General features: G+C 38.4%; 1 protein-coding gene across 6 annotated transcripts in view; it reads left to right on the forward strand.

The window, feature by feature from the left end:
* Positions 1-23,800, forward strand: part of SATB1 (SATB homeobox 1) — a 90,439-nt gene that overhangs the window by 19,077 nt on the left and 47,562 nt on the right. For all 6 annotated transcript variants that reach the window (XM_084621886.1, XM_084621888.1, XM_084621890.1 and 3 more), the window contains 2 exons: positions 12,706-12,817; positions 16,042-16,496. In XM_084621886.1, the coding sequence (XP_084478012.1) occupies positions 12,706-12,817; positions 16,042-16,496 (567 nt within the window). The remainder of the gene's footprint in view (positions 1-12,705; positions 12,818-16,041; positions 16,497-23,800) is intronic.

Raw genomic sequence — 23,800 nt, forward strand, 5'->3', positions numbered from 1 at the left:
AGTATAAACAACATAAGAGATCCTTTAACATAACATAAGAGAGCCTTTAGTCGCTTTGCTCTCTAGCTTTGGAACTCATTGCCAATTGAAGTAAGGAACGCTCTGACAGTTGGGACTTTTAAATCTAGACTTAAAAGTTGTTTGTTCTGTTTAGCATTCTTAAAATGATTCTATTAGGAATTGTATGTGCTTCAGTTTTAATTTTAACTCGTAATGATTGTAAAGCACCCTGGGATGCTCGCATGAAGGGCGCTACAGAAATCCAAGATTGTATTGTATTGTGTTGTAATGTATTGTATTATTACATGGCGCTGGAGTTGGACCACGGACAATTCATATAGAAAGCAGTTGAATACTTAACTAAAGATAAGGAGTGGGGGTTGGGACTCTCTTCTTGCTTGTTTTCCCCCCTTTTCTATGTCAGTTATTTTATTAAACTAAATTAACATGGCAGTTATTCCCTAAGAAATGCCAGCATAATTTACTGTCTGTGAAGGCACTCAAAATGTAAACCAGATGATAAACTAAAAATAAAAAATGTCCACATTAAGATTTAATTGCACTTCCCTTTCTATATTGTGTTCTTATGTAAAACACATTACTAACAGTATTTTTTTATCACTTCCTACACTTTTAACTGACTTTCATTAACAATGAAGAAATATATGGTCTCTGATTCATTTATGTCACTTATGTATATGTCTCTTCAAAAAAAATTTATATAAAAACATTCTAGCACTGATTAGAGCCAAGCAGTGTGACTTGCTCGTTCTCTTTGCCTGTGCAGGTCAGTTACATCTGCCGCACTAATGCCTTTCTGGTCCTCGTGTTGCTTTTCCTCAGGAAGTTGCCAGTGGCAAAGAATTTTTCCAAATTATGTGGTAAACTTGTGTATTGTGAAGTGTCAGTTTAGGAATTAAAATGAAGTTCACTTCTGTCCATTAAAGAGCTCTTATCTGGACAGCCAACCTAAGTCCTCTTTAAAAGGCAAGTGGACAGATGAATCTGATTCATCAGATGTTTCTTGTCTTTGCTGCACTAACGGTGTCCATTTTGCCCTGACTTTAAATAGACATGGCTGTTTTTTCTCAGTTTGAGACACATTTTTCTGATTTTTTTTTTCACCCCTATGAAATGCTACCAGCATATAGAAGAAAGGTGCCCAACTAACCCAAGTGTATTAACTGCATCCTCTGCCCTTTATGCAGAGTTCTGTGATGGTGGTCTAAGTTGTGACAGTCTTGTTTGAAGAAAAGGAATTGGACTCGTAATAATCCTTTACACCTGACAGGAATGAAAGCACAGTGAGACCCACTTCTTGAGTGGCTACACAGAGAGATAAGCACTTCTGGCTTTGACAGACCGAATACTTCCTTCCTTGTCAGATTGATCTCAACTCTGACTTGAATGCTCACTGAGGATTATTTGAGAGGATGAGGGGGGATTTTTTTAAAGGTTCTGAAACCTGTAAGCAAACTCTTACAAAGCTTCATTTAAAAAAAAAAAAAGTGATGTATAGTTTCCTCTTCACTTCCCACCTTGTCTCCTCAAAATAAATGCTAGGGGAAGGGTGAGGTCTGTCTACTTCCTTGGATGACTTCTCAATGGAAAAATAAGTATCAAATTCCTTTGATGCCTTGCAGCATTTATCGGAGGACAGGTTTTTCAGTCCTGAGCACAGTAAGTAAACCTCAAACACTTGGCAGCAGCCTGAGACCTGTCTCCCTCCAAATCTTGGAATAAACAAGCTAAAGAAATCTGTCTTCCCCCAAGGGTAAGAAGACATAAAAGGCTCTCCTCATATATAGGAGTCTAGAGAATACTTAATTCTGACAAGTTCCCTAACTCTAAACATAATATATCCAGAGTCTCAAAACATTACAAGCTTGAGAAGAGTTGTTTCTCAGAGTAGGGTAATGTGCTTTTGTGTGATCTTGATGTGGCCTAGTTTGCCAAAAAGGATCCATCTCTTTAAAAGATTTTGTGGCTCTGAAGGAGATTATCAATAGAAAAAATGGACTCAATGATGAGAAAGGACAGTGAAACTTCTGCTGAGACCCTCACTACTAACATCTGTTCTGGGGCGAGGAGGAATAAATCTCTCTCTCAACCTGGCTAGTGCTTGCCATGGAAAAGTATGTCTTTTTAAGATACATTTTTTAAAATACTATATCCCTCTCCCAAAACTGTGTGTTCCCATGTGTCAAAATATCCTCTAAAAGTAGATGGGCCAAACACAGTTCTGTTCTCAGGTGTGTTTTCTGAATGTACCTTACAGTGAATTCAAATGTCTTTTCCAGTACCAGGAACTCCAGAAGTTTTCAGGGGTATATTCCCCATTTCTTGTTCAACAAAAACAAAAGGAGCCACACGTGTGGTGAAACCCAAACCATCAGTTAATGGTATACAAGGAATTAAAAATGTAGATTTTCTCCAGGAAGTAATTGTTGCAGCAGAGCCAAGGGATTTCTTTGAATCAACAGATCATCAATATGCATATCACTATGATAAGCAGTTATCAAAAATCAATGAGATTTGTCTCATTTGTCTTAATGTTTACAAAACTGGACAGGATATTGGATCTTTCCAGGGTAGCTGGACTCTTTTTTTTTTTTAAACTCTCATTGCTAAAGCTAACATCATGGGGAGAGATCATGTGTAACTTGCTCTACTAGAGAACTGCTTAATGAAATCTTCATTTTATCCATCAAAATCAGTTAGCACTTGATAATGAGCTTTAAATATTTTAGTCTCGGATTCATTGAAAACTTCAAAAAGGGCTTGATTCCTCTTGTTCAGACCCTAGTGTACTTTAGAGTCCATTTTGGCGGAAAGGACAGAGTCATTCATCCCATTCTTCCTCAATAGAGCTAAATATACTAGATGAATGGGGCATTGTCTGATTTAGGGTCACTTTAGATAAACTGAACACTAACACCTTATGTGGTGCTGTGGAAAAAAGCCTAATATGATTATTGTATGCAGTGCTGTTGTAGCCGTGTTGGTTCCAGGACCGTACAGAGACCAGGTGAGTGAGGTAGTGTCTTTTATTGGACCTACTTCTGTTGGTGAGAGCAACAAACTTTCAAGCTTGCCCAGAGAAGAGACTTGAAGAGCTCTGGGTAACATTGGAAGCTTGTCCTTCTCACCAGCCAAAGATATTATCTGACACACCTTATCTCTCTAACATGATTAATAATCAGGTTTATTGTGGGTAGTGCCAAAAAAGAAAATCCAGCCACGGGTGGGGCCTGTATTTTGCTAGGAGCTGTACCAACACAGAATAGCAGATGATCCCTACCTTCCCAGAGCTTACACTCTAAATAGACAAGACAGACACGCAGGGTGGAGAATGGAAAGAGTGTAAGCCACAAGCAGAATCAGCTGTGTGATGGTGGGAGGTGGCATGTTCCACCTTTTTTTTTCTAGGTGGGTTTAGTTAAGAGGGGCTAAGCTAAATGGAAAGAAAGCTGAAAGGAGAGGGGACATGGAAGGGAAGGGTGGGCAGGTGACAGGGCAGTGGGGAAGAGAGTCTGAGGGGCAGATGAGGAGTGAAATTGAGATGAAGAGACAGAGAAGGAGAGTTGGGGGAAATAGCCCATCAGGGCAGGGCAGAGAAAGTTCTGTAGAAACTTCTCTGGATGTCCAAAGGTCCCTGCTTCTGCAGCTGCTTCTACAACTGTTCCCATGGGCTAGAGTCTGGCTGGTTCCTCCCCACAGATTTTCTGCAAGGCTATGTGACTGGGAGAAGCAACCAGCTGGGTCTGAGTGCCCCCAGAGGATGGGGAGACTGGGGGTCCCATTTTACACACACACACACACACACACACACACACACACACACACAGTGCAGCAGTCCCTGCTTTGACTGCTTGGATGTATCAACAAGCAAGTTACTTACAGGAGTAAGGAGGTGAAGTTACCTTTTTATACGGTATCCGTTAGACCACTACTGGAATATTGTGTCTACTTCTGGTGTGCATACTTTTAAAAGGATGTGAAAAATTGGAAATAGTTGAGAGAAGAGCTGCAAAATGGATTGGTGGTCTGGTAAACATTTCTTGGATGAGCTCCTTTAGTCTCTTATTGCATCTGTTTAGACTTTTGAAGAGACGATTAAGAGGTGACTTAGTCTCTGTAACTTCACAGGGAGAAGATAAGATGCTAGAAGGCTTTTTTTTCTGGCCATCAAAGACATAACAATATCCAGTGGCTGAAAATTGAAGTCAGCAAAGTTCAAACTGGGAAATCAGACAGATTTTTAACAGGAAGGTAGCTAACCAGTGGATCAGATTATCAAGAGATGTTATACATTTTCCATGTCTTGAAGTCTTAAAATTAAAATTTGGAGGTCTTTCTGAAAGTTAGAAAGAAATAATGCTGTAGTTTAACCACAAGTTGTTGGGATAGATTCAGAAATTGCTGAGTGAAATTCTATGAACAGCTTTATGTTGGAAGCCAGATTAGATGATCATAATGGCCCCTTCTGGCTTTAAAAATCTACTCTATTTACATAGGAGAGTAGATCAAAGAAAGATTTGATCCTGAACACCAAAATAAATTTTGCAAGACCATCATTAATGATACTGAGTATGATGACTTCTTGTCTGGACATTGTGCCTTAGGGCTCAGCTTCATGCCAAACAACTGGTGCTTTGCCTAGCAGAACAGTGGAACCAGAGAAGGACTTGCTGAAAAAGCGTGTCATAATCCCTAGCAAGGAAATCTTTCTTAATTTGGTGGACAATATTGTGCAACTTTCAGGAGCCTCTTTACTGGAACCAAACTGGAGAATTACCACAGCAGATGGTCAGGGCTCATGTGCTCTCAATCTGTAGAGAGAAAAGTAAGTCTTTCTGCAGGAAGGAATATACAGTTTTTGGATACTCAAAGCAGTCTTTAATTAACTAATTGCAAAAGGACTCTCCTTTCTGACTAATCATTTGTACCAATAAAACCTTAGTCATGTCATACCTGGAAGAAGAAAAAAAAAGATGGAACCAGGAATTCAAAAGTCAATTAGGAAGTCAGAGGTATCCTATCCTCCTAAGAACAGAACTGTCACAGGAGGATGCGGTTCATCTAGCAAGAAGATTGAATGGAAAAGAGAATTGGATAAGGCAAAGATAAAGATAAGGAATGCTCAGTTTTTCATGTCTTAACAGAACAGTCTGTGGAGACTCCCGACTTTGACATCAGGTGTCCCATGTCTTCTGCTTGTACAAGTGTTTGCTAGCTCTAGCAATAGATATGTTCTCAGTACCCTTCACCTGCAGTTTTCTGTTTATGTTCCCTTCTTTTCCTCTTATTCCTGAAGACTTGAGAGCACCCTGCAGGCAAACAGCAAATTTAATCTTAATTGCTTAACCAAGTTGCCTTTGCGAGCCAGGGTTGCTGATCTGAAATGGATAATAGCTCAAGCACCTTTCACTATCCATATCCTCCTTTTTTGTGGGTTGCCCTGCTGGAAGACTCAGCCCAGAGACTCAAAAGTTTAAGTTACAGTCACTGGAAGGTGAACGCTGAAGTCAAGTATTCTCAGATGAAGTAATGTAGACTCTACTTCTGAAAACACAAGGCCATTTTCATTCAATGAGAGAAAGCTAGGAACCTATTGCTACTATTTTAGTAATTTTCAGATTTTATCCACGTTGATTTCAGGAAGGGTCTAGTCAGCAGCGCACTTAAATCTCAAGCCTTTGCTGCTGGAAGCCCTTGTACAGACTTTAGGTAGTGGACAATAATTTCAAGATTGACTCCTGATCTTTTGGTGTCTCCATTTATGGATGCTCAGCTTGAGACATTTTAAAAGGGAAGGGGTGACTTTCAAAGGGTGGGTACTCACCACTTTTTGAAAATCAGCTCTCTTTAAGGGGACTCAAGTTAGGCACCCAAAAACTAATACTCAAAAATCACAAAAATGGCTGTGAGTGTCCTTTGGATTTCTGCCATTTCCAGTTTCCCCATTTCTTGTGAATTGGTATGTGTGAATTAGCATTTCCCACCGACCCTTTTATTTTTTAATGATTTATTTTATTGTTGAGCCTTTCGACTGTGGATATGAGACTGGTATCTTGGAAAGCAGACTCTTTTTTTTTCTGCTTTATTTATATCCATCAGGAGAGTGGGAGATTGCTTCTCTGTCATGTAAATTTCCAATCTTCACATTACAACATGACAGAGCAATGCAAGAATCTGTAGTTCATTCTTATTTTTCATTCTACACTTCAGATTCTTTTTTTTACCAAAATAAGAGGTTGTGGCAGTCCTCATTATAATAGAGGCAATTTTCAGTTCTCTCTGTATGAAGACAAAGCCTTTAGAAGCAGTGGGAAAGGGGGAGGAGCTAGTCTAAATTAAATTACTTCTATGATGTAGAAGGTGTGTGAAGGGCAAGGATGGTATTTTAGTTTTTGGAAAGCCTCATTTTAATCATTTTTAGGACCGCCTTTATGCAATTTTAATTAATATGACCAGCACTTGCTTTACAGATCATCATAGTTCTCATGACCTTGGCAACAGTACGGGGTCAAATCTTCATCCATATGCACTGACAAAGGCACAGACAGTCTTCTCACCATCAGAAATGTATCTCTGTTCATCTGATTTTTTTCTTCAACATATTTATAGTGGGCATGACAAAGCAAATTCCTATGTCACTCATATTTCAAGGTAATAAAGAGTCTTAAAGGGGTGTGTATGTGTGTTTGTTAACCAGCCCATTTTAACATTCCATGTCCTAAAAACAACTCATGGTGTCTAGATATTTTGCATTTGTAATTCTGGTTTTAGTTTAAGTGTCAGAGAATTATTATCTGTATGTCAGTAGATCAGGTACCAGATTGCATCTTCCAAGTGTGTGGAATGGCATAATCTCCAATGATGTGTAAACTCTTGGGGCCATGGACTGTCTCTGACTATGTATTTACCTGATTGGGGCCTATATGCACAACTGTAGTTTTAATTAAATAATATTTAAACAGGAACTTAAAGTAACTTCTGAGATCTCAGTCTGAGTGCAGACTATGTTGTTTGAGATTTCTACCACTATTATTTTATTAATTCAAGCAGCTTCCTTACTGTCCTCCACTGTTGGTGAGTTTTATTTATGATAAAGTTCCTTTGGGTAAAGTTCTACATTGAGATATGCATGGTTCCTCCTCTTCTAATTCCCCCCGCCCCCAATCTAGAGCTGTACTCTGTTCTTAAATTAAGCACCATTTAAACTTTATCTAGGGACTGAAACAGAGATTCACAGTTTGGATATTTGTTAGGAAGATTATAGTGGTGGTAGCAAAGTATCCTGCCTTGCCAAATATCTAGGTATCTAAAGTGATGAATTTATGGAAGTGAAAATAGATAGAACTCTAAAAGTTTGGTTTAAAAAAAATTGGAGCCAGTCCTTTGACAGATTGTTCAGTAAATGTTGGTTTTATTGAGAATTATAAAAAAGGTGCTTAATGCTTCTGTGCCATTAATATAATACATTAAAAGGTTACTGTCAAGATTAGTGTTTCAATTCTGAAAATTGACTGTAGGGGTTTATGGGCAGCTCTCTTCATATTCTGCTTGGAAGATAAGACCTCTTACTTTCCACTTGACAAAATCATTACATTGTTATAAGGCTTTATATTGAAGAGCTTGATAAATGGCAAAACATAAATAAAACTCCATTGAAAAGGGAGAGAATTATATGTTCTCCATTTATGGTAAACCAAATTTAACAGATGCAGATTACATGCAAGACAAGGTTGTCAAAATAGCCAGTGTCAAAACCGTGCAGAATTGAAGTTGTTCAGTGTTCAGTCTGCAATGTCTGCTATCGCTACAGTACTCCATTTCAAAAGCATACATTCCTTCCTACAGAAAAAATGCAGATTCCTTAGTTGAAATTAATTAGCATTCAGAAACCAGATAGCATGTTTTTGGGTATTCATGGGATCTCTGTTTGAAAAAATGTTTTTAACTTGTAAAAATGTGTTGCAACACACAGATGGGAAGAAAAAGAAAAAAAATCTCTTTAGCAAGCAGTGTGTGTAAAAGGAATATTACATTTTGCACGCTCCTGATTACCCTATATAAACAGTTTTTGACATCTGTCTTTATAGTTTGCAAGGAGAGGAAGACTTTGTTAAAAGAACCATTTTTATACAGCAGTCACCATTTCAGTCTTGCTTTACCTGTATTATGAAAGCAGATGGTCTGCATGTCTTTTGAATATTTATAACTATCAAAAACAATCTCTTGCTATTCACCCTTAGGCTTATGAGATGTCAGGACTGTTCTGGTTGGGAAAAAAATCATCTTGGGTGTTTACAGAAAGAGGATTACATTAAGCTGAAATGACTATACATTTTCCAGTTTAATATTTGTCCATCAGCTGTTTAATCGTATTTAGATAATTGTGTAAATAAGTTGTTGCAGCCCTTGCCCCCTCCACTGATAGAGCTTGAAAGCTTTAAACACCGATGAACCAGTTTCATAAATGCTTCTTTCCCCCCAAACCCCTCTTCAGTTAAACAATCAGAAAGGCCTAAATAAGTTTTGGTTATGATACCACTTTGAGGGGGAAATTTCATACCAAAAAATCCTTAATATCTAGCTCAGAGTGCTGTAAGGGGACTGTTGTCTCTGGAACCCTCTACTAAGTCTGTTAGCATGTATTTGTTCTGTGCAAATACTGCATCCCAAATACCCTTTGATGAGGTTGTTTTCTGTGCTTCAGTCTTGTTATGTAAGAGTAATTTTAAGGTTATTATTGGGGAAGTTTTGGGACTGTGGGGCTTAAGTGTTTTTGACTGGAAGCTGAGCAATCACTGATAACAGATTTTGCTGTGGTTGGTTGATTTGGCAGGAAAGCATGAACAGTTTTGGTTTGGATGATTGAATTAACCTGATTAACATTGTTTTTGTTGTTTTGCAAAAAGGACAACAATACATTTTTAGTCATAACTGACCAGTTTTTTACCTGGTTGGTGAGCAGTCTTACAGGAAACAGTGAAGGAATACTTCACAGAAAGTACCTACTGTGGCAGCTGAAATGACCGGAGAGAATCAAACATAAAATTCCTTCTCTTGCCTAGTGAAACACATCATATATTGGCTTCCAACATCATAATGTAAAAGGTGGCTGACACTGGCTTTTTTTTTTTTTTTTTAAAGCAATGGACATATAAAAAACTTACTTTCTAGAGAGTGCTTGAAACTTCTTGGAGAGCACCTCATGCCTATTTATCATATCTATGATACTTAACCTTTTGAGGGGATGAGATTCAGTTTTTAAAACTATGTTCTAAGGAAACCTAAGCTGAACTTGAGAACCAATTCTAGCCCTATTCCACCACAATTACGGAAGACCTAACTGTAAACCATGTATCTGGCTGAAAAAGAAAACTCGGGCTGCAACAGATGATATCCTTCCAGAGTAGTGGGGGCTTGGCGGGGGAGGGATAGCTCAGTGTTTGAGCTTTGGCCTGCTAAACCCAGGGTTGTCAGTTCAATCCTTAAGGGGGCCATTTAGGGATATGGGGCAAAAATTGGGGAATGGTCCTGCTTTGAGCAGGGGTTTGGACTAGATGACCTCCTGAGGTCCCTTCCCACCTTGATATTCTATGATTCTGTCAAGGTGGCACCATTTCAGATCGGCTCTTCATCAGACTCTCAAAACAGAACTGCAAGTACTGTACATGTACTTGTAGGGTGTGTGTGTGTGTGGTATTTGTGTGTGTGACACTTTGGATCCTAAAGCAACTTGGTCCAAAGGATAAGGTTGTGGGAGGTTCTCTAAGACTTTGAGATCTATGGCCAACTTATACGGTTTATCAATTTTCTTTCACAGAAAGTGTGAAAGCTGTGGCCAGATCATGGGTGAGTACTGTGATGCATTTGAATATGTCTGAGATTTATTCAGGCTGCACGTTGTGCTAGCTCATCTTCCATATTCTTGGGAAGCATCTACAGCTATAGGCTGTACATAGGATATATCTGGATAAGGAATTTTAAATGGTCCAGTCATGGACCATGAGACAATCTAGTTTAATACTTGTGGACTGTTTGGTCATGGAGGAATACAAGGCACTAACAAAGTTTGAGGGCTTTTTGCATGTAGTGTAGCCTGTGGTTGAGAGAGAGAAACCTCAGTATGCCTAAGATCAAGATTCTGGTTCCCTCAAGAATGTTGGGAATATCTTCTAAGACAGAGAGACACACCATGAACTTCTGAAAACAATGGTACAGGCAGATCAAGAATGGAAACAGTGAAGAAAAGGTTTGGTGAAGGTACTTGATGGATTAACAAGATATGAACATTTTTACTAGATTTGTAAAACTGTTGCCTTAAGTGAATTAGCAAATGAAGCACAGTAGTTTGCATATTTGTGTGAAATGTTCTCGAAGAGCCCACTGTTAAAGAGGGACTTTCAGACTGGGAATACTTTAGATACAACTACATTGTTCGTGTCTTTCACGGTTTCCCTTGCCAATCTTGCTAATCCTTAGATTGTGAGGTGAAATTGTGGTCTCATTGAAGTCAATGGGAGTTTTACCATTAACTTCAAAGGGACCAGAATTTTACCCATGTTGTTTACACAAGAGTTTTCACTCAGCCTATCGGTTCCTTCTGTTTGGTCCTACAGTGAGGTCACAGTGCTGAACTGATGATATCCTATTTCTTTGGTAACAGACTGTGATGTCATAAACACAGGATTATAACTTCATTGTGAGATGAAGTTGAATGACATTTAAGTGGAGATGAGGACAGCAAATCTTAGGCAGACATCTTTAATAGCAGGAGGCACACTGAAAGTATTACATTTTTTGTATCCTAGCAAAAGAGAGATGAGACGAGATCAGAGATGAGCCAGATTTTCAACAATTAAAACCTAAATTTCACCTGCAAAATATGCACGTGTACACACACAAAGTGGGCTGTGAAGTTGCCGATGTTGCAGGTTTTACATGCACAATAACCAGTTCATTTATTCATATGTATTGCAGATGTGACTCATGATTTTTTTTTTATGTTGTCATGTGCACCAGCTGTCCCCATGGGGGAGTGGCCAGATCTGTAAGGGAACCTAAAACCACAATTTTAGTAGTATCCGACATCAATGATATTGTCATTGTGCTGGAAATAGAAATTGGATTCAGTTAAGGTTAGTTTTAGATGATTCAGGCTGTAGATAGTGATCTGTCAAGATTTCCTTATACTGTTTAATAGATTTCTAGTTCACCTGAAAAATACTGGGTTAATGTAAAGGAATAGTAAGCACTTAAAGACTATATATTTGTGGTGGTTTATGGAAAAACGTGAAGATGGCTATACAGTAGTAATTGTCTGATACATTCATTACAGGACTTCTGTAGAAGGGTTTCCATATTTTGCCTTATTAACATGTCAGCATAACTGTTTTGGGATCTAAGAAATTCACATATTACTGAACAGCATGTTATAAAATGAATGCTTATAATGGACTCCAGTAGAATCAATAATCAAGATAACCAGTGTGTGTTAGATCAGGAATAGTTTGTAATAGACAGACTTAGAGGAATATTTACTGCCTTTGTCCCCAAACTGGCTTTGCTAGTGGTTATTACAATTCATATAACAAAGGCCCCATGCTGTACGTTGATTTCACCATAGCACAAATATAATGAAATGTGTTATGCAGGCCAGCAAAGGAAACTTAATAATCAGGGCTTTGTCTTCTAGAGAGTCATTGTGTTCTAAATATGCTGGACAATTCCTTTAGTTATGCTAATAGTAGTTATTTTCCGCATTAAATACTATTGAAATTCATCAGTCTATTGGAATTGTACTCACTGATTTTTTTTTGTTGATCACACATCCTATCACAAAAATATATTGCCTATATTGAGTGTAATTTTTAACTTGCAACAGTGCATCAGTGTGCAAAACAATCTTGATTTGTGAGACAGCACTTTATTGAAAGGTTATTTGGTTAAAATTTGGCACCTCCTTCTATCTAACCAACTTCTTTCTAAATATGTCCTTAAGTTTAATAATTTTAAAATGTCTGAAATTCTTTAGTATATTTTATGATTAATGTGCAGTCCTACAATTAAGCACTTAATGGCACAGTACCTAGAGTTGAAGCTGACAATGAGAGCGTTTCTCAAAGTTGTTCCCTATGAACAGTTTGTTTGGTTAAGAAGAGTGCGTCCACTCTTGTGCAGCATTGCTTTAAACCACTCTTCTGCAGCTGAGAAGACCTCATTCTGGATTAAAATTCCCCCCATGATTCTCTGGGTTCTGTGCTGCACACAGGTGACATGAAGGGAATGGGCATATCCTTAGCAGTGTTGTGTGGACCTAGGATGGGTCAATTTCAATTGAAAGCAGTAGAAGTACTAATAAATGACACTTTCTGAATTTAGGATTTTAATTCTTAATCTGTTGAAACCACACCTCATCTCTAGTAGTCTAAGATTCTTAGAGTTGATAACTTTAGTATTTTCTCAGTGGATTTGTTTTTTGTTCTCATTTACAATGTATTTGGTATATGATTTTAAGCTTGATTAATGGATTTAAAGAAATTTAAAGCTCTGGGCAAAAGGATTAAAAATGCAGTATGGTGCTCAGACTCTAAAAATATTATGGTTTCAACAATTGAAATAATTTCTCTTTCTCAATTTGTGCTGCTATGTGTTACAGATGATTTCCCCCCCCCCCCCCTTTTCATGCAGAGTATGATTTCTTCCATTGTGAACAGCACTTACTATGCAAATGTCTCAGCAGCAAAATGTCAGGAATTTGGAAGGTGGTATAAACATTTCAAGAAGGCAAAAGATATGATGGGTAAGCAAAAAAGTTGCAGTGGTGGTGGCTATATACCATTACACATGTGTCAAGGTCTGTCACAGTCCTATAAGAAGCTAGAGCTCTTCAAGATGAATGTAGCATGCTTTTTTTTTTAATGAGGGTGCGGGGAGTATGTATATAATGAGAGAATTAATTTCAATAAATATTTGTTATTAAACCAGCCAAACTGACTTGGCTTGTCTGACATGCAGGAAATTGGAATAAGATATAAAGTTGTCATTTTGTAAATCTGAAACCTACCACGGCCTAGAATAATTTATTTATTTTTATTTTTTTAAAAAGCTTTATGTAGAACTGTGAAAGATTATGAATTTGTGGATTTTTTTTCTAAAATGGTAAATTTATATTTTAAAGTAACAAGTCTGTAGTTACTGTAACAAATTCTAGTCTGCTCTCCATCACTCTCCTCCTACAAGAAGCTTATGAATTAACAAATGAACTATATCTTGCTGTAACTTCTGGGGATGTAACTTCAGTCCATTATGACAAGGGCCTTGTTATAGCTATTGGGACAAGTTTTTTTCTGATTACAGTAAGGCTATAGTGTACAAGTATATTATAGGATTATAATAAATTAGTTGGTGAGGTATATTAATTCTTTAATGTGTTTATAAATGTCTTTCACAGTTTGTTTTTTTTTAAATCAATTAATATAAATGTGTGCATTTTACATCAGCTTCTACATAATATTTTTCAAACTGTTTTTGGAATGAAGAAAACGGAGTCTAATTTGGTTTGAATTTTGAGCATGTTCTAGCTTTTAGTATTTAAAGCAAAACCATTCATCTACCAAAACGGGTTCCTTGCCTTTTATAGCTTAAGGCAGTAATGAAGACAATGCATCACTTTTGTGGTAATTGCTTGAATTACTGTTCCAAGTGAATGACACACTTGGGTTGATCTCTGCTTTCAGTTAGTGAAAACAGAAGGCTGCTTTCCTTAAACTTGTTTGTAGCTTCTGTGTAATGTTAACTTCAGCAATGTCAGATTTTTCTGTAAGTTTAGAGTCTAAAACTGTATTGCCCCTCTGTGTTAAGGCTTGATCCAAAGCCCACTGAGATCTGTGGAAAGACTTATACTGATGCCAATGGGCCTGATCCTTGTGCCAATCTCCCCACTGCACAGAACGGGGTTTGGCCATCTCCACAGAGTACGCAAGCCAGGGGTAATGGGAATACAGCCACGAAGTCCACACTACATCTCCTCAAAAATCTTAGTAGCTGGTGAAACTAGAGAGGGGCTCCATGATGACAGTAAGCTGTGGGTCCTCACCAGAGTTTGGAGGCATGGGGCCTCTTTGTAGAAGAACCCCCATCTTTCCTGTGCATTTTACAGGACAGTGTGAGGGGAATCTGTGTGAGGGAATCCATGGACCGATTTCTTCCTGTAGACTCCCCTCTGACAGGAGGGTGATCTGCTGAATAATTGTTAATGAGGAATATTAATTACTGTGAAAATCGTATATATATTTTTCTCCCTTCTCATAAACTGGGATTTGTTCCTTACACTGATATTTTTATTTTTTGCCTTTTTAGAAATATTGCCAGTAAATGAAACAAATTTTGAACAAAGATCTATTCCAAATAAACCTGGTTTAAAGGAGCCCTGTCAGATCAAAGTTGGCCAAAAGTTTGATGGGGGTAGGGGGCCTCTTAATAAAATCTAAAGGAGTCTTAATATAACCTGGACTGTTCCAGTGCTATGTATGCACTCTGCTCAGCTGTAAGGGAGTCTAAATTGTCCACAGAGGCACTGGAAGTTAGAATAAAAGGTGTGACTAGCTCAGAGGGAGTGTCTGGGGAAGGTGCCAGTAAAAAAAAGTTTAGCTGTGCTTCAAGCACTGAAACAATGATACATGGGAGGCTATAAGATAAAGCAACCTGTCCTCCTTCCCTACCCCAGTCTCTCTCACATCCAGATCCTTGAGCATGGCTGAAGAGTAGCTCAGGAATGAGGAAGGTGAAGGTGGCCTTTGTCCACTCCTGATGCTGCATGCCAGTACGGTCCAACAGCATAATTTAACATAAATTATTCTGGTTTCTAACAGGCCATAGGATTGATACAGCAATGAGGAATTAGCAGCAGGGTACAGGGATGTCTAGATTGTTTGTCCTTCTCCGTCCCATCTGGGAACTGTAGATATAGTAGGGAAGATTCTGCAGGAGTTAAAGTTCATGGGTGCAACACAAGCAGTCAGTGGGTCCATATGCCAGAGTGAGGCTGCTCCCCAGTAACAACCATGACTAGGCTTTGCATGTCTGCACTGAGAGTTGTGCACGTTCATGCTTACGGAGGGGCCTCCCTGAATTCCTTTAGAGGTGGGTAGCACTGCTCACCATTCCCTCTCCTGTACTCCATCTCTTCCCTTTATCTAGTTTTTGCTTCCTGATTTTTGGGCCCTTGGTTATTGACAACGTATTAGACCAGGAGTGGGGAACCTTATTTTCTATCACGGGCCATTGACCCACAGAAAAAATCAATTGTGGGGCACACACAAGTAAAAAGCAATTTAATTTACAGGTTTCAGAGTCGCATCCGATGAAGTGAGCTGTAGCTCACGAAAGCTTATGCTCAAATAAATTTGTTAGTCTCTTAGGTGCCACAAGTACTCCTTTTCTTTTTAATTTACAGGGTTATTTTAGAGAACTGTAAAATGTTCAACTCCTCTGTCCCCGGAGGCACAGAGGCTCGGTGCTTCCCGGGGCAGGGCGGGGTGAGCCGGTGCTTCCCGCCCTGTGGTGGGGCGGGGCGGGTTTAGCCGGCCATAGGTTCCCCACCCCTGCTTTAGACCCATATGACTGTGCATCCTCACTGCAAACATGCTTTTTGTTGTTTGTTTTTTAATTTAGTGGCTTTTACATTCCCCTTGTCCATGCCTTTAGGAAAGGATCCTCCCTCGCCATACTTCAACCAGATGAGACAGGGTTTTACTGAATCCCCACTAGTTCATCCTAGACACTACTGTCTGGTGTGCCATGCATGTGTGTGTGTTCTTCTTTTTAATTCACTGCACCATCCTTTGAAGGCCAGAAATGTAAGGTTACACAGGAATGGTGTTGCTATTAAACTTCTTATGGGACTTACAATACAGTAAGCCAGAACCTAAATTAAGAGGCCTTCTTCTAAAGAGAGGAGCAATACTATTTTCAGTTAATCTATACTGGTATTTTGTCTAACTAAATGTTTGTTTTTCACTCTAGTTGAAATGGATAGTCTTTCTGAACTATCCCAACAAGGTGCCAACCATGTCAACTTTGGTCAGCAACCAGTCCCAGGGAACACAGCTGAACAGCCTCCATCCCCTGTTCAGCTTTCTCATAGCAGTCAGCCATCTGTTCGGACCCCACTCCCAAACCTGCACCCTGGACTTGTATCAACTCCTATTAGCCCTCAGTTGGTAAATCAGCAGCTGGTAATGGCCCAGTTGCTGAACCAGCAGTATGCAGTGAACAGACTTCTAGCCCAGCAGTCCTTAAACCAACAGTACTTGAACCACCCTCCTCCTGTCAGTAGATCCATGAACAAGCCGTTGGAGCAGCAGGTGTCAACCAACACAGAGGTGTCTTCCGAAATCTACCAGTGGGTGCGTGATGAATTGAAACGAGCAGGAATTTCACAGGCAGTATTTGCACGTGTGGCTTTTAACAGAACTCAGGTCAGACTTTTTTTTTGTTTTTTTTTAATGCAAGATTCTGTTCTTTTCAGTATTTGCCACCATTTCCATCTCTCACCTTGTTCATTTCCTCCCCACTTTCCTCCTATGAAGGAGCCATCAGTACTGGCATGTGCTAGTACATCTGTGTCTAAACGTTAAGTTATCCACAGTGTGTGGAAATTCTCACCATTCTTAAACAGCTTTTATTGTTCCTCTCTTGTTCTAGATGCTATTCTTGGATGTGTAGTAATTTCCAAAAGGAGAGAAACCTAACAGCTCTACCCAGAGCCAAGCTCAAAGCCACTCACCGAATCCCTTTCTATGTTGTAAAGATGCAGCTGTGCAATTAACACTGTCTCTGTCTCGCATCATGCATATGTGTATGCTGAACAAACTAACTGCAACACACTGCAGACTCTGCTGCTCCATATCCCAAATGTATTCTCAAACTCTCTGTTTTGTCATTAGCTATACTCAGCCTCTACAGCACCCAACTGGCTGTTACTATTTTCTTTTCCTGATAAGATTTGTTCTGTGACTACTACCAAATTTTTAAACATACCTCGACTAAAAGGTATAGAATTGTTTTTTATTATATATCAATTTGGATTTTAATTTTTAGATCTCCCACACTTCCCATGTGTCTACTTTTTAAAATTAAATTTCATATTAAAACATTTAATTTTTCTGAGTACCAGTGTTCAGACCAAAGTGTATACTGCAGGTGTCAAATGCAGTAAAAACTTTCTCTAGCAAAGCTGATACAACACTAATGTGTTAGCTTTTTACACTTGATTTAGAAGCTAATGCTGCTATAACTTCTATAGGATTTTAACTTAATGCCATGCCACATGAAATTTAATGAAGACACACTATGAAAGAAATGACAATATATCTAATAAGCATAACAAAACAAATTATAATTTTAACAGGCTAAAATATTCTTAATATGAAAAAAACTGGCTTGGAATTCTGAAAATTTAAAACTTAGTGGGAAGGTATCTGACCAGTGTGTAATTTAACAATTATGTTCTGAGTAAAGTACATTTTGTGAAACTTTTGATTTAACTTTCCTTGTATAATTTAAGAAAGAAAAAGAGAGTACACTTTAAATTCACTAATATTGGGTTTATATCAATGCACCATTTCCCACCATTATAAATTAGGAAAAGGAACTCCTTTAGCTGAGATAAAATATAGCTTCTGTGTTGTATGTTGTGATTTCTGTATAAAGTTGTAGTTTTTCTTAAACATGAATCCTTAGATCCTTAGCAGTAGTTGAGGTTTTTAGGATTGGGTCTTTTACACTTTATTTCAGTGGGACGAGTGTATCTGAGTAGGATCAGGCTATGTCAGTTGAGGTGTGTGAATAAATATGCATGTGTGGGTTTTGGTTGTGCTTTTACTTAACACACTTGCAGTATTTAACATTTCTGATTATTGGCACTATTTCCAATTGAAATAAATAATAGCTTCGAGTTATGATGTCTGGGGCTGCCATCTTGCCTACGGGTAAAGCTGAGCAAATAATTCAGAGAACAATTTATTTAGTAGTTTTTGCCTCTTTCTGTTTGAATCGTGCATGAGCAGCTTGAGACCTCCACCCTTCAAAAATAGTTTATTTGTGTTTCCAAAATTTGCTAGCTAATTTTTGCACACAATTTTTAGTCTGTAAATTGTATACGAATGCATTCTTAGTATTTGATATTTGAAATTCAAGTTGGAATTGGTTAATTTTGATTGAACACCTAGCTCATATAGTACAGTATATTTTTGTTTTGTGATTGGATTTGTATAATCTTAGAATTAGGTTTCCAGTGCAAATACTCTCTCAAATTAGGAATTTGTTTAAAATTTACTGTTTCCAGGAATATTGTTGCCAATAAACTCATTAGGATATACTCAAATGATCCAAAATGGGAGAAAACACCATCAAAGTGAACTTGTTTTAAAAAGTCAAATGAGAAGAGGTGGAATCTTTCTCCCCCTTCCGCCCTCTTCCCCCCCCCCCCAAAAAAAACCCCCAAAACATTCATCCAGCTTTGCTTGAGTGAACAAACAGTAGTTGCCCTTGGAATCTTACAAATTGCCTTAACTTAACGGCAAGTATTTAATTAATTAGCTATCTGTGTATTTACAATATTGCATGGTATTGGATATAGAAAAGGTAGGGAACAAGATAGGTTCCCTCAGCATCTGCATTATTTCTTTCTTAGACCCGAATATTGCAGAGAGATATGCAAGCCTTACCTTGTGCCCCTGCAAAGCCCAATTGAAGTCAATGGTTCTTCACACACACACACAGTTTGCAAGACTGGGGCCTTAGCTAGTTACCTTAGGTAAAAAAGACAAGTTTAAGGGTTGCTGCTGCATTTAATGTCTACATAGTGTATATAAACCCATATTTTATAGGTAAGCATATTTATTTTTAATCAGTGTATTCAGAATATATCTCCTTTAACTGGACTTAGGGGAAGAACTTGGATTCATTACATCTTTCAGAGGTTATTTCTGAATACAGTGTATGTACATGTAATAGTTATTTTTATTTTTCAATAGTGCAAAGTGAAAATGTTTGTTTAAATCCAGCTACTAAATTCTGAGTTAAAAACTAACCCAGGCTTAACTGTGACATGTTTAAAAACTGTCATAGGTATATTTTGAGCCTTTCTCTGAAACAGTCCAGGGACCATATTATGCCATCAGTTTTTAAGCAGAAGACTTCACCAAAATCAGTTAGGAGTTCTGTGTAAAAACGGATGGTCTGATATGGCCCCAGATGAGAGAAGAAATTTGATTTTCAGTATAGAAGTTAAAAAAGGAAATGACTTATACGCTGAGAGTAATGCAGCATAACAGTCTGGTGTTCAAGATGGGCTTCGGTTTTGGTTAAACGTGCTGGTGTAGGTGTCAGCACTTCTTATCTTACAGCCTTTAATTCTGTCAGTATTACATTGTGATCCTGCTATAAATATGCCTTAGGAAAGAAGAAATTCCTAATTACTTGAATGGTTGGTCAACACTTGGCTCCATTTTTCTGGGGATTTTTCTTTCAGGAAAAAATTCTTCTTAGATTAGAACTGCTTGTGCTAGGTCCCAGTCCATAGGAGACAGGAATTTGGTAAAATTACATCTGCTAGGGTTTTTTTTAAACTATCTAAACATTATTTTTAGAAGATAGTGTTGCCGTTTTTTTACATACAGAAATTGACCAGATGCTTTTAATTTTCTCTTGGATAATCAAACAACTTCTTTTTCAAACTTCAGTGTTGGTACATATGTAGTTCTCAGTTAAGAATACGTTTGGCCAAGTGTAAAAAGAGAATAGTTGAGAAAGCTATAACGGAGTGAAAATTTGCATACTTTACATATGCAGTACATCATTTGCCTTTCTGATTTAAAGAAGCGTAGGAGAGTGGAACCCCCAGTCTGTCGCTGAACATTCCCAATTGTCCTGTAAGGTGGGCTTCAGTGCACAGTGAGCCTAAGATTCTAGTGATTTTGCTGCTAGGAACCCCTATGAAGGGAATGTGAAAAGAAGCAGTTGCCATTCTAGCCCAGTGGCTGAGAGAGACGTAGATTACATCCCCTTGGCCCCTCTTTGTGGTGCCCCATGCGAAGTTCATTTAGCCAAAATTTCTGTGAATTTCATCCCAAGTGTGGCTATCCAGATATATGCACATGGATAGCCACACTAAAATAAACCGAGCTGTGTTTCAGTTACGAGCTGTAAATGAATGAATAGATTGTATTCAGACTTTTTTTCATCTAAATTCAATGCATCATGCAGATAACACACATTTGTATAGTGAGAATATCCCAATGATATACATAGGCTGAGCCCAATCCCTCACTGGGCGCAGATGAGGAGGGTGAGATGAAGAGGAGCCAGCCAGTTGTTGTTCCCTGAACCTTGCAGGGGTGGAGTACTTTAGAGAAGTCTCAGGTCTATAACAGTCAGAAGGGGCTGCCTACTTGCTAGGGGTTGCTGGAGTGCAATGCACTTTGGCCATACCCTTTATGTTGGGGGGCAAGGAGAGGGAATGGCATAGGGTAGCTGCACAGACATTACACCTTGTGTATATGGATGGGAGGCTGTCTGCCCTGCTTTTTTCCTTTTGAAAAGTGTATCCACCCAGAGCCAATCACATGTAGTCAATGTGAAGAGTAGTGCACAATCATTTCAATAGTCTTATTTTAAAAATATTGCAAAAAATGCAGTAGATTTGCAGTGCTGTACACACACAAGTTGTTCAAGTCAAAGGTTAGGTTCCCATAAACAAGCCTGACATATTTCGCTTTAAGGCATAGGTTGAACCATGTGTATATAACAGCAATGAGTACTTTGTACATTTCAAGCAAGAAGCTGTTAGTCATGCTTATGGTTCAAACCATAACTTTGGATTGCCTTTTTGTTTGTTTACACTTGACCATAACATACGTTGCCTAAACTCTGGTTTTGTTGTACCAAGGTGACTGCAAAGCACATTGTTCTCACCTACAAAAGCTCTTTGCCTAAAGAGAGGCTTGATTGGCTGCTTTTGCTATGTCTGAATGTAGATTGTCACTTTCTGTTCAGAAAAAGAAAATATTTTTTGATTTCTGAACATATCTGAATGTTTTTGATGGATACCTTCTCTTCCTCCCCTCCGTTCAATCCATGTATATTTTGTTTAAAATATCAGCTTTTCTTGTGCCATTCATTCGTTTATGCCTTTTTAGTTTTTAAATGGTAGAGTACAACCAAAAATATGTGAAAGCTTCTGGATATTTAAGACTACGCACCTACTAATTCTGGGCAATTACTGTTTTAAAGGGAAACCATTTGGGTGCAGCAAAGTGCAGACTGTCATTTTAAAACCTGAAGTTTATACCAGTCACCTTGCTAGGCTTTTTTTCCTTTTTTCATTTGGTCTTTGGCACACTTTATTTTCCAGTAAAATGAAGAATGAAGATGGATTATTCAAAATTGATAACAGTAATGGACCATCATGTAATGTTTTATTGAATTTGAGTTCTGTAAATTATGTGGTGGAGGAAAATTTGCCTGCTTAAGTATAACCGAAATTGCCACTATGTTCGTATAATTCTTCATCGTGTAATTTAAGGAAAAAGCCCACTATCCATATCGCTACTGAGTAAAAGGTAAAAAGGTGCTATTACGCTATCATGACAGCTCTCCTCTCGCTACTGAGCGACATAGATAAATGTGTCTGCTTGTAACTTACTTGGCAGGAATCCAAACTTGTGGGTGGAGCTTGCGAATAATCTTCCACCTGGACATGTGATTTAAGCACAGTGTAATGGAAACAGCACTCAAGGATGTTCTGCATATTTTGGGGAGGTTTCAACAAATCACATTTTTCTTCTGGGAGCTTTGAAGTTCCACAAGGCTGATAAAATCTATTTGAATCAGTGATTACGTTCAAAGAGGAGACAAACTGGGGGCCAGACAGGCAGTGTTTTTGTTCATATTGGCAGACACTTTCATTTATCTCCCATTTTAAAGAATTCATAATTAGCTTTTGAAAGCACTGATAATATTTATTGAACATTTTTGTGTAATTACTAATGAATTATACTTGTGATGACTTGTAAACTTTTTTTTAAAATGAGGCTTGGTGGTGTCTTAAGAAAATTCATTTCCACTGGAGGGGGAAATGGGACTTTCAGGCTGACAGATTAAATGCAGTTTTGCATGTTCAGCTTCAGTCTTCTTGCAGCCTGAAGTATAATATCAGGAGAGCACACTACAAATTTTATCTTGGCAAATCACTTTAAATCTGGTTATAAGTGGATGGTAAATCTGTCAGTGTCAGTGTTCGACAGGGTGCTAGGTTTGATGTACAGTATGCTCATTGGGATTTACCTGTTTATATTTTGTCATACAATTTTTAGCTGAATTTTAGTGCTTAGAAAAGTGAAGGACTAGCAGTACCAGCTAAAGCAATGTATTGCAGGCAGGTACTGCTATAGTACTTCCCAATTCGGTCAATGCACCTTGTGTAGTCACCTGTATTCCAGTATGTACTAGAACTTTCAGCTCAATTCGTTAGAACCCCCCTCTCATGTCAACTCAGTGTTTTCACAGTTTATGGTGAAGGCCAGTTATACGCTTAAAACTTTCGTGAATATAATAATGTAATTTTGGGGTGTGGTTTTTAAATAACATTTCTAACCAACAAAAGCCCTAGAGTTTATCCCAGCTTATAGGTCTGAGTGGTAGCCATGTTAGTCTGTATCAGCAAAAATAAACAAGGCGTACTTGTGACACCTTGGAGACTAACAAATTTATCTAAGGTGCCACAAGTATTCCTCTTTTTTTTTTTTTTTTTTTTTTAACCAGCTTATAGTTTATTTCGTTCAGGGAAACTGGTATAAGTTATATTAACAAAATCATTCTTTTTTTGCCATTTTAAGTTGTCTGCATTGGGAGAGTTTGCTGATTGTAGCTAGACTGAGAAACCTTTCCTATTATAGACCAAGTCTAAGACTTGCTATTTTGTCATCCATATCTCTTCATAAATTCATCTTCTCCAGTCAAATGACCCCTTGTTGATAATGGTTGTCAGCAGTGGCTCTCTCTTCCGGCCCCCCGGCTAATTAACTGGTGTTATAAATGCGTTGCTTTTTACCCTGTGTATACTCCTTTCAGCACTGCTACAAAAAGCACATCTCAAACACACTTTCTATAACTGTGCTGAAAATGGCTTTGTCTACCCTACAAATAGCAGTTAAACCTTTCTGAACAGTTACTGGAAAATTAGAGGTGCCCATTGCTAACTAGTATTCTTAGCACTGGGTCATTTTTCTAGCATCCAGAGATCTAGTAAATAGGTAGATAAGTATGATTGTTGAAAATTATTGCCAACAGTAAGTGTATTTTGACTCCAACCATTTTTAAAAAAGACTAATTTCCAGCCCTCCCCGTAAGACCTCTGCCTATAACTCGGCTATGTTATACTGGCTCACTTCTTGAGTAGAAACTACAAAATTATGCACTGGATCATCGCCATTTGCAAGAAAGCCCACAGGAGAAGTGGGGTAGAGATGAAGAAAATTCCATGAGGTTTGTCCTCCAAATTATTCCTTGGGGTTGGGGCTCTAAGTGTAGGTTTGCATTTGCCTCTTTCCCCATCCCAGATAATTGGGGGGTTGAGTACCAGTTCTTGTGAATAATGGAGGATGCAACCAAGGGTCAGGCAATTATAGAGGCGCACAGACATTCTCTGTGCCAGACTGTTTCTACACACCCTCTTTTCCCACCCCAAAATGTGCATTTTGTCAGCGTAATTGCCTTCATA

Source organism: Lepidochelys olivacea (genome assembly GCF_965140295.1).
Source record: "Lepidochelys olivacea isolate rLepOli2 genome assembly, chromosome: 2".
Taxonomy (NCBI): domain Eukaryota; kingdom Metazoa; phylum Chordata; order Testudines; family Cheloniidae; genus Lepidochelys; species Lepidochelys olivacea.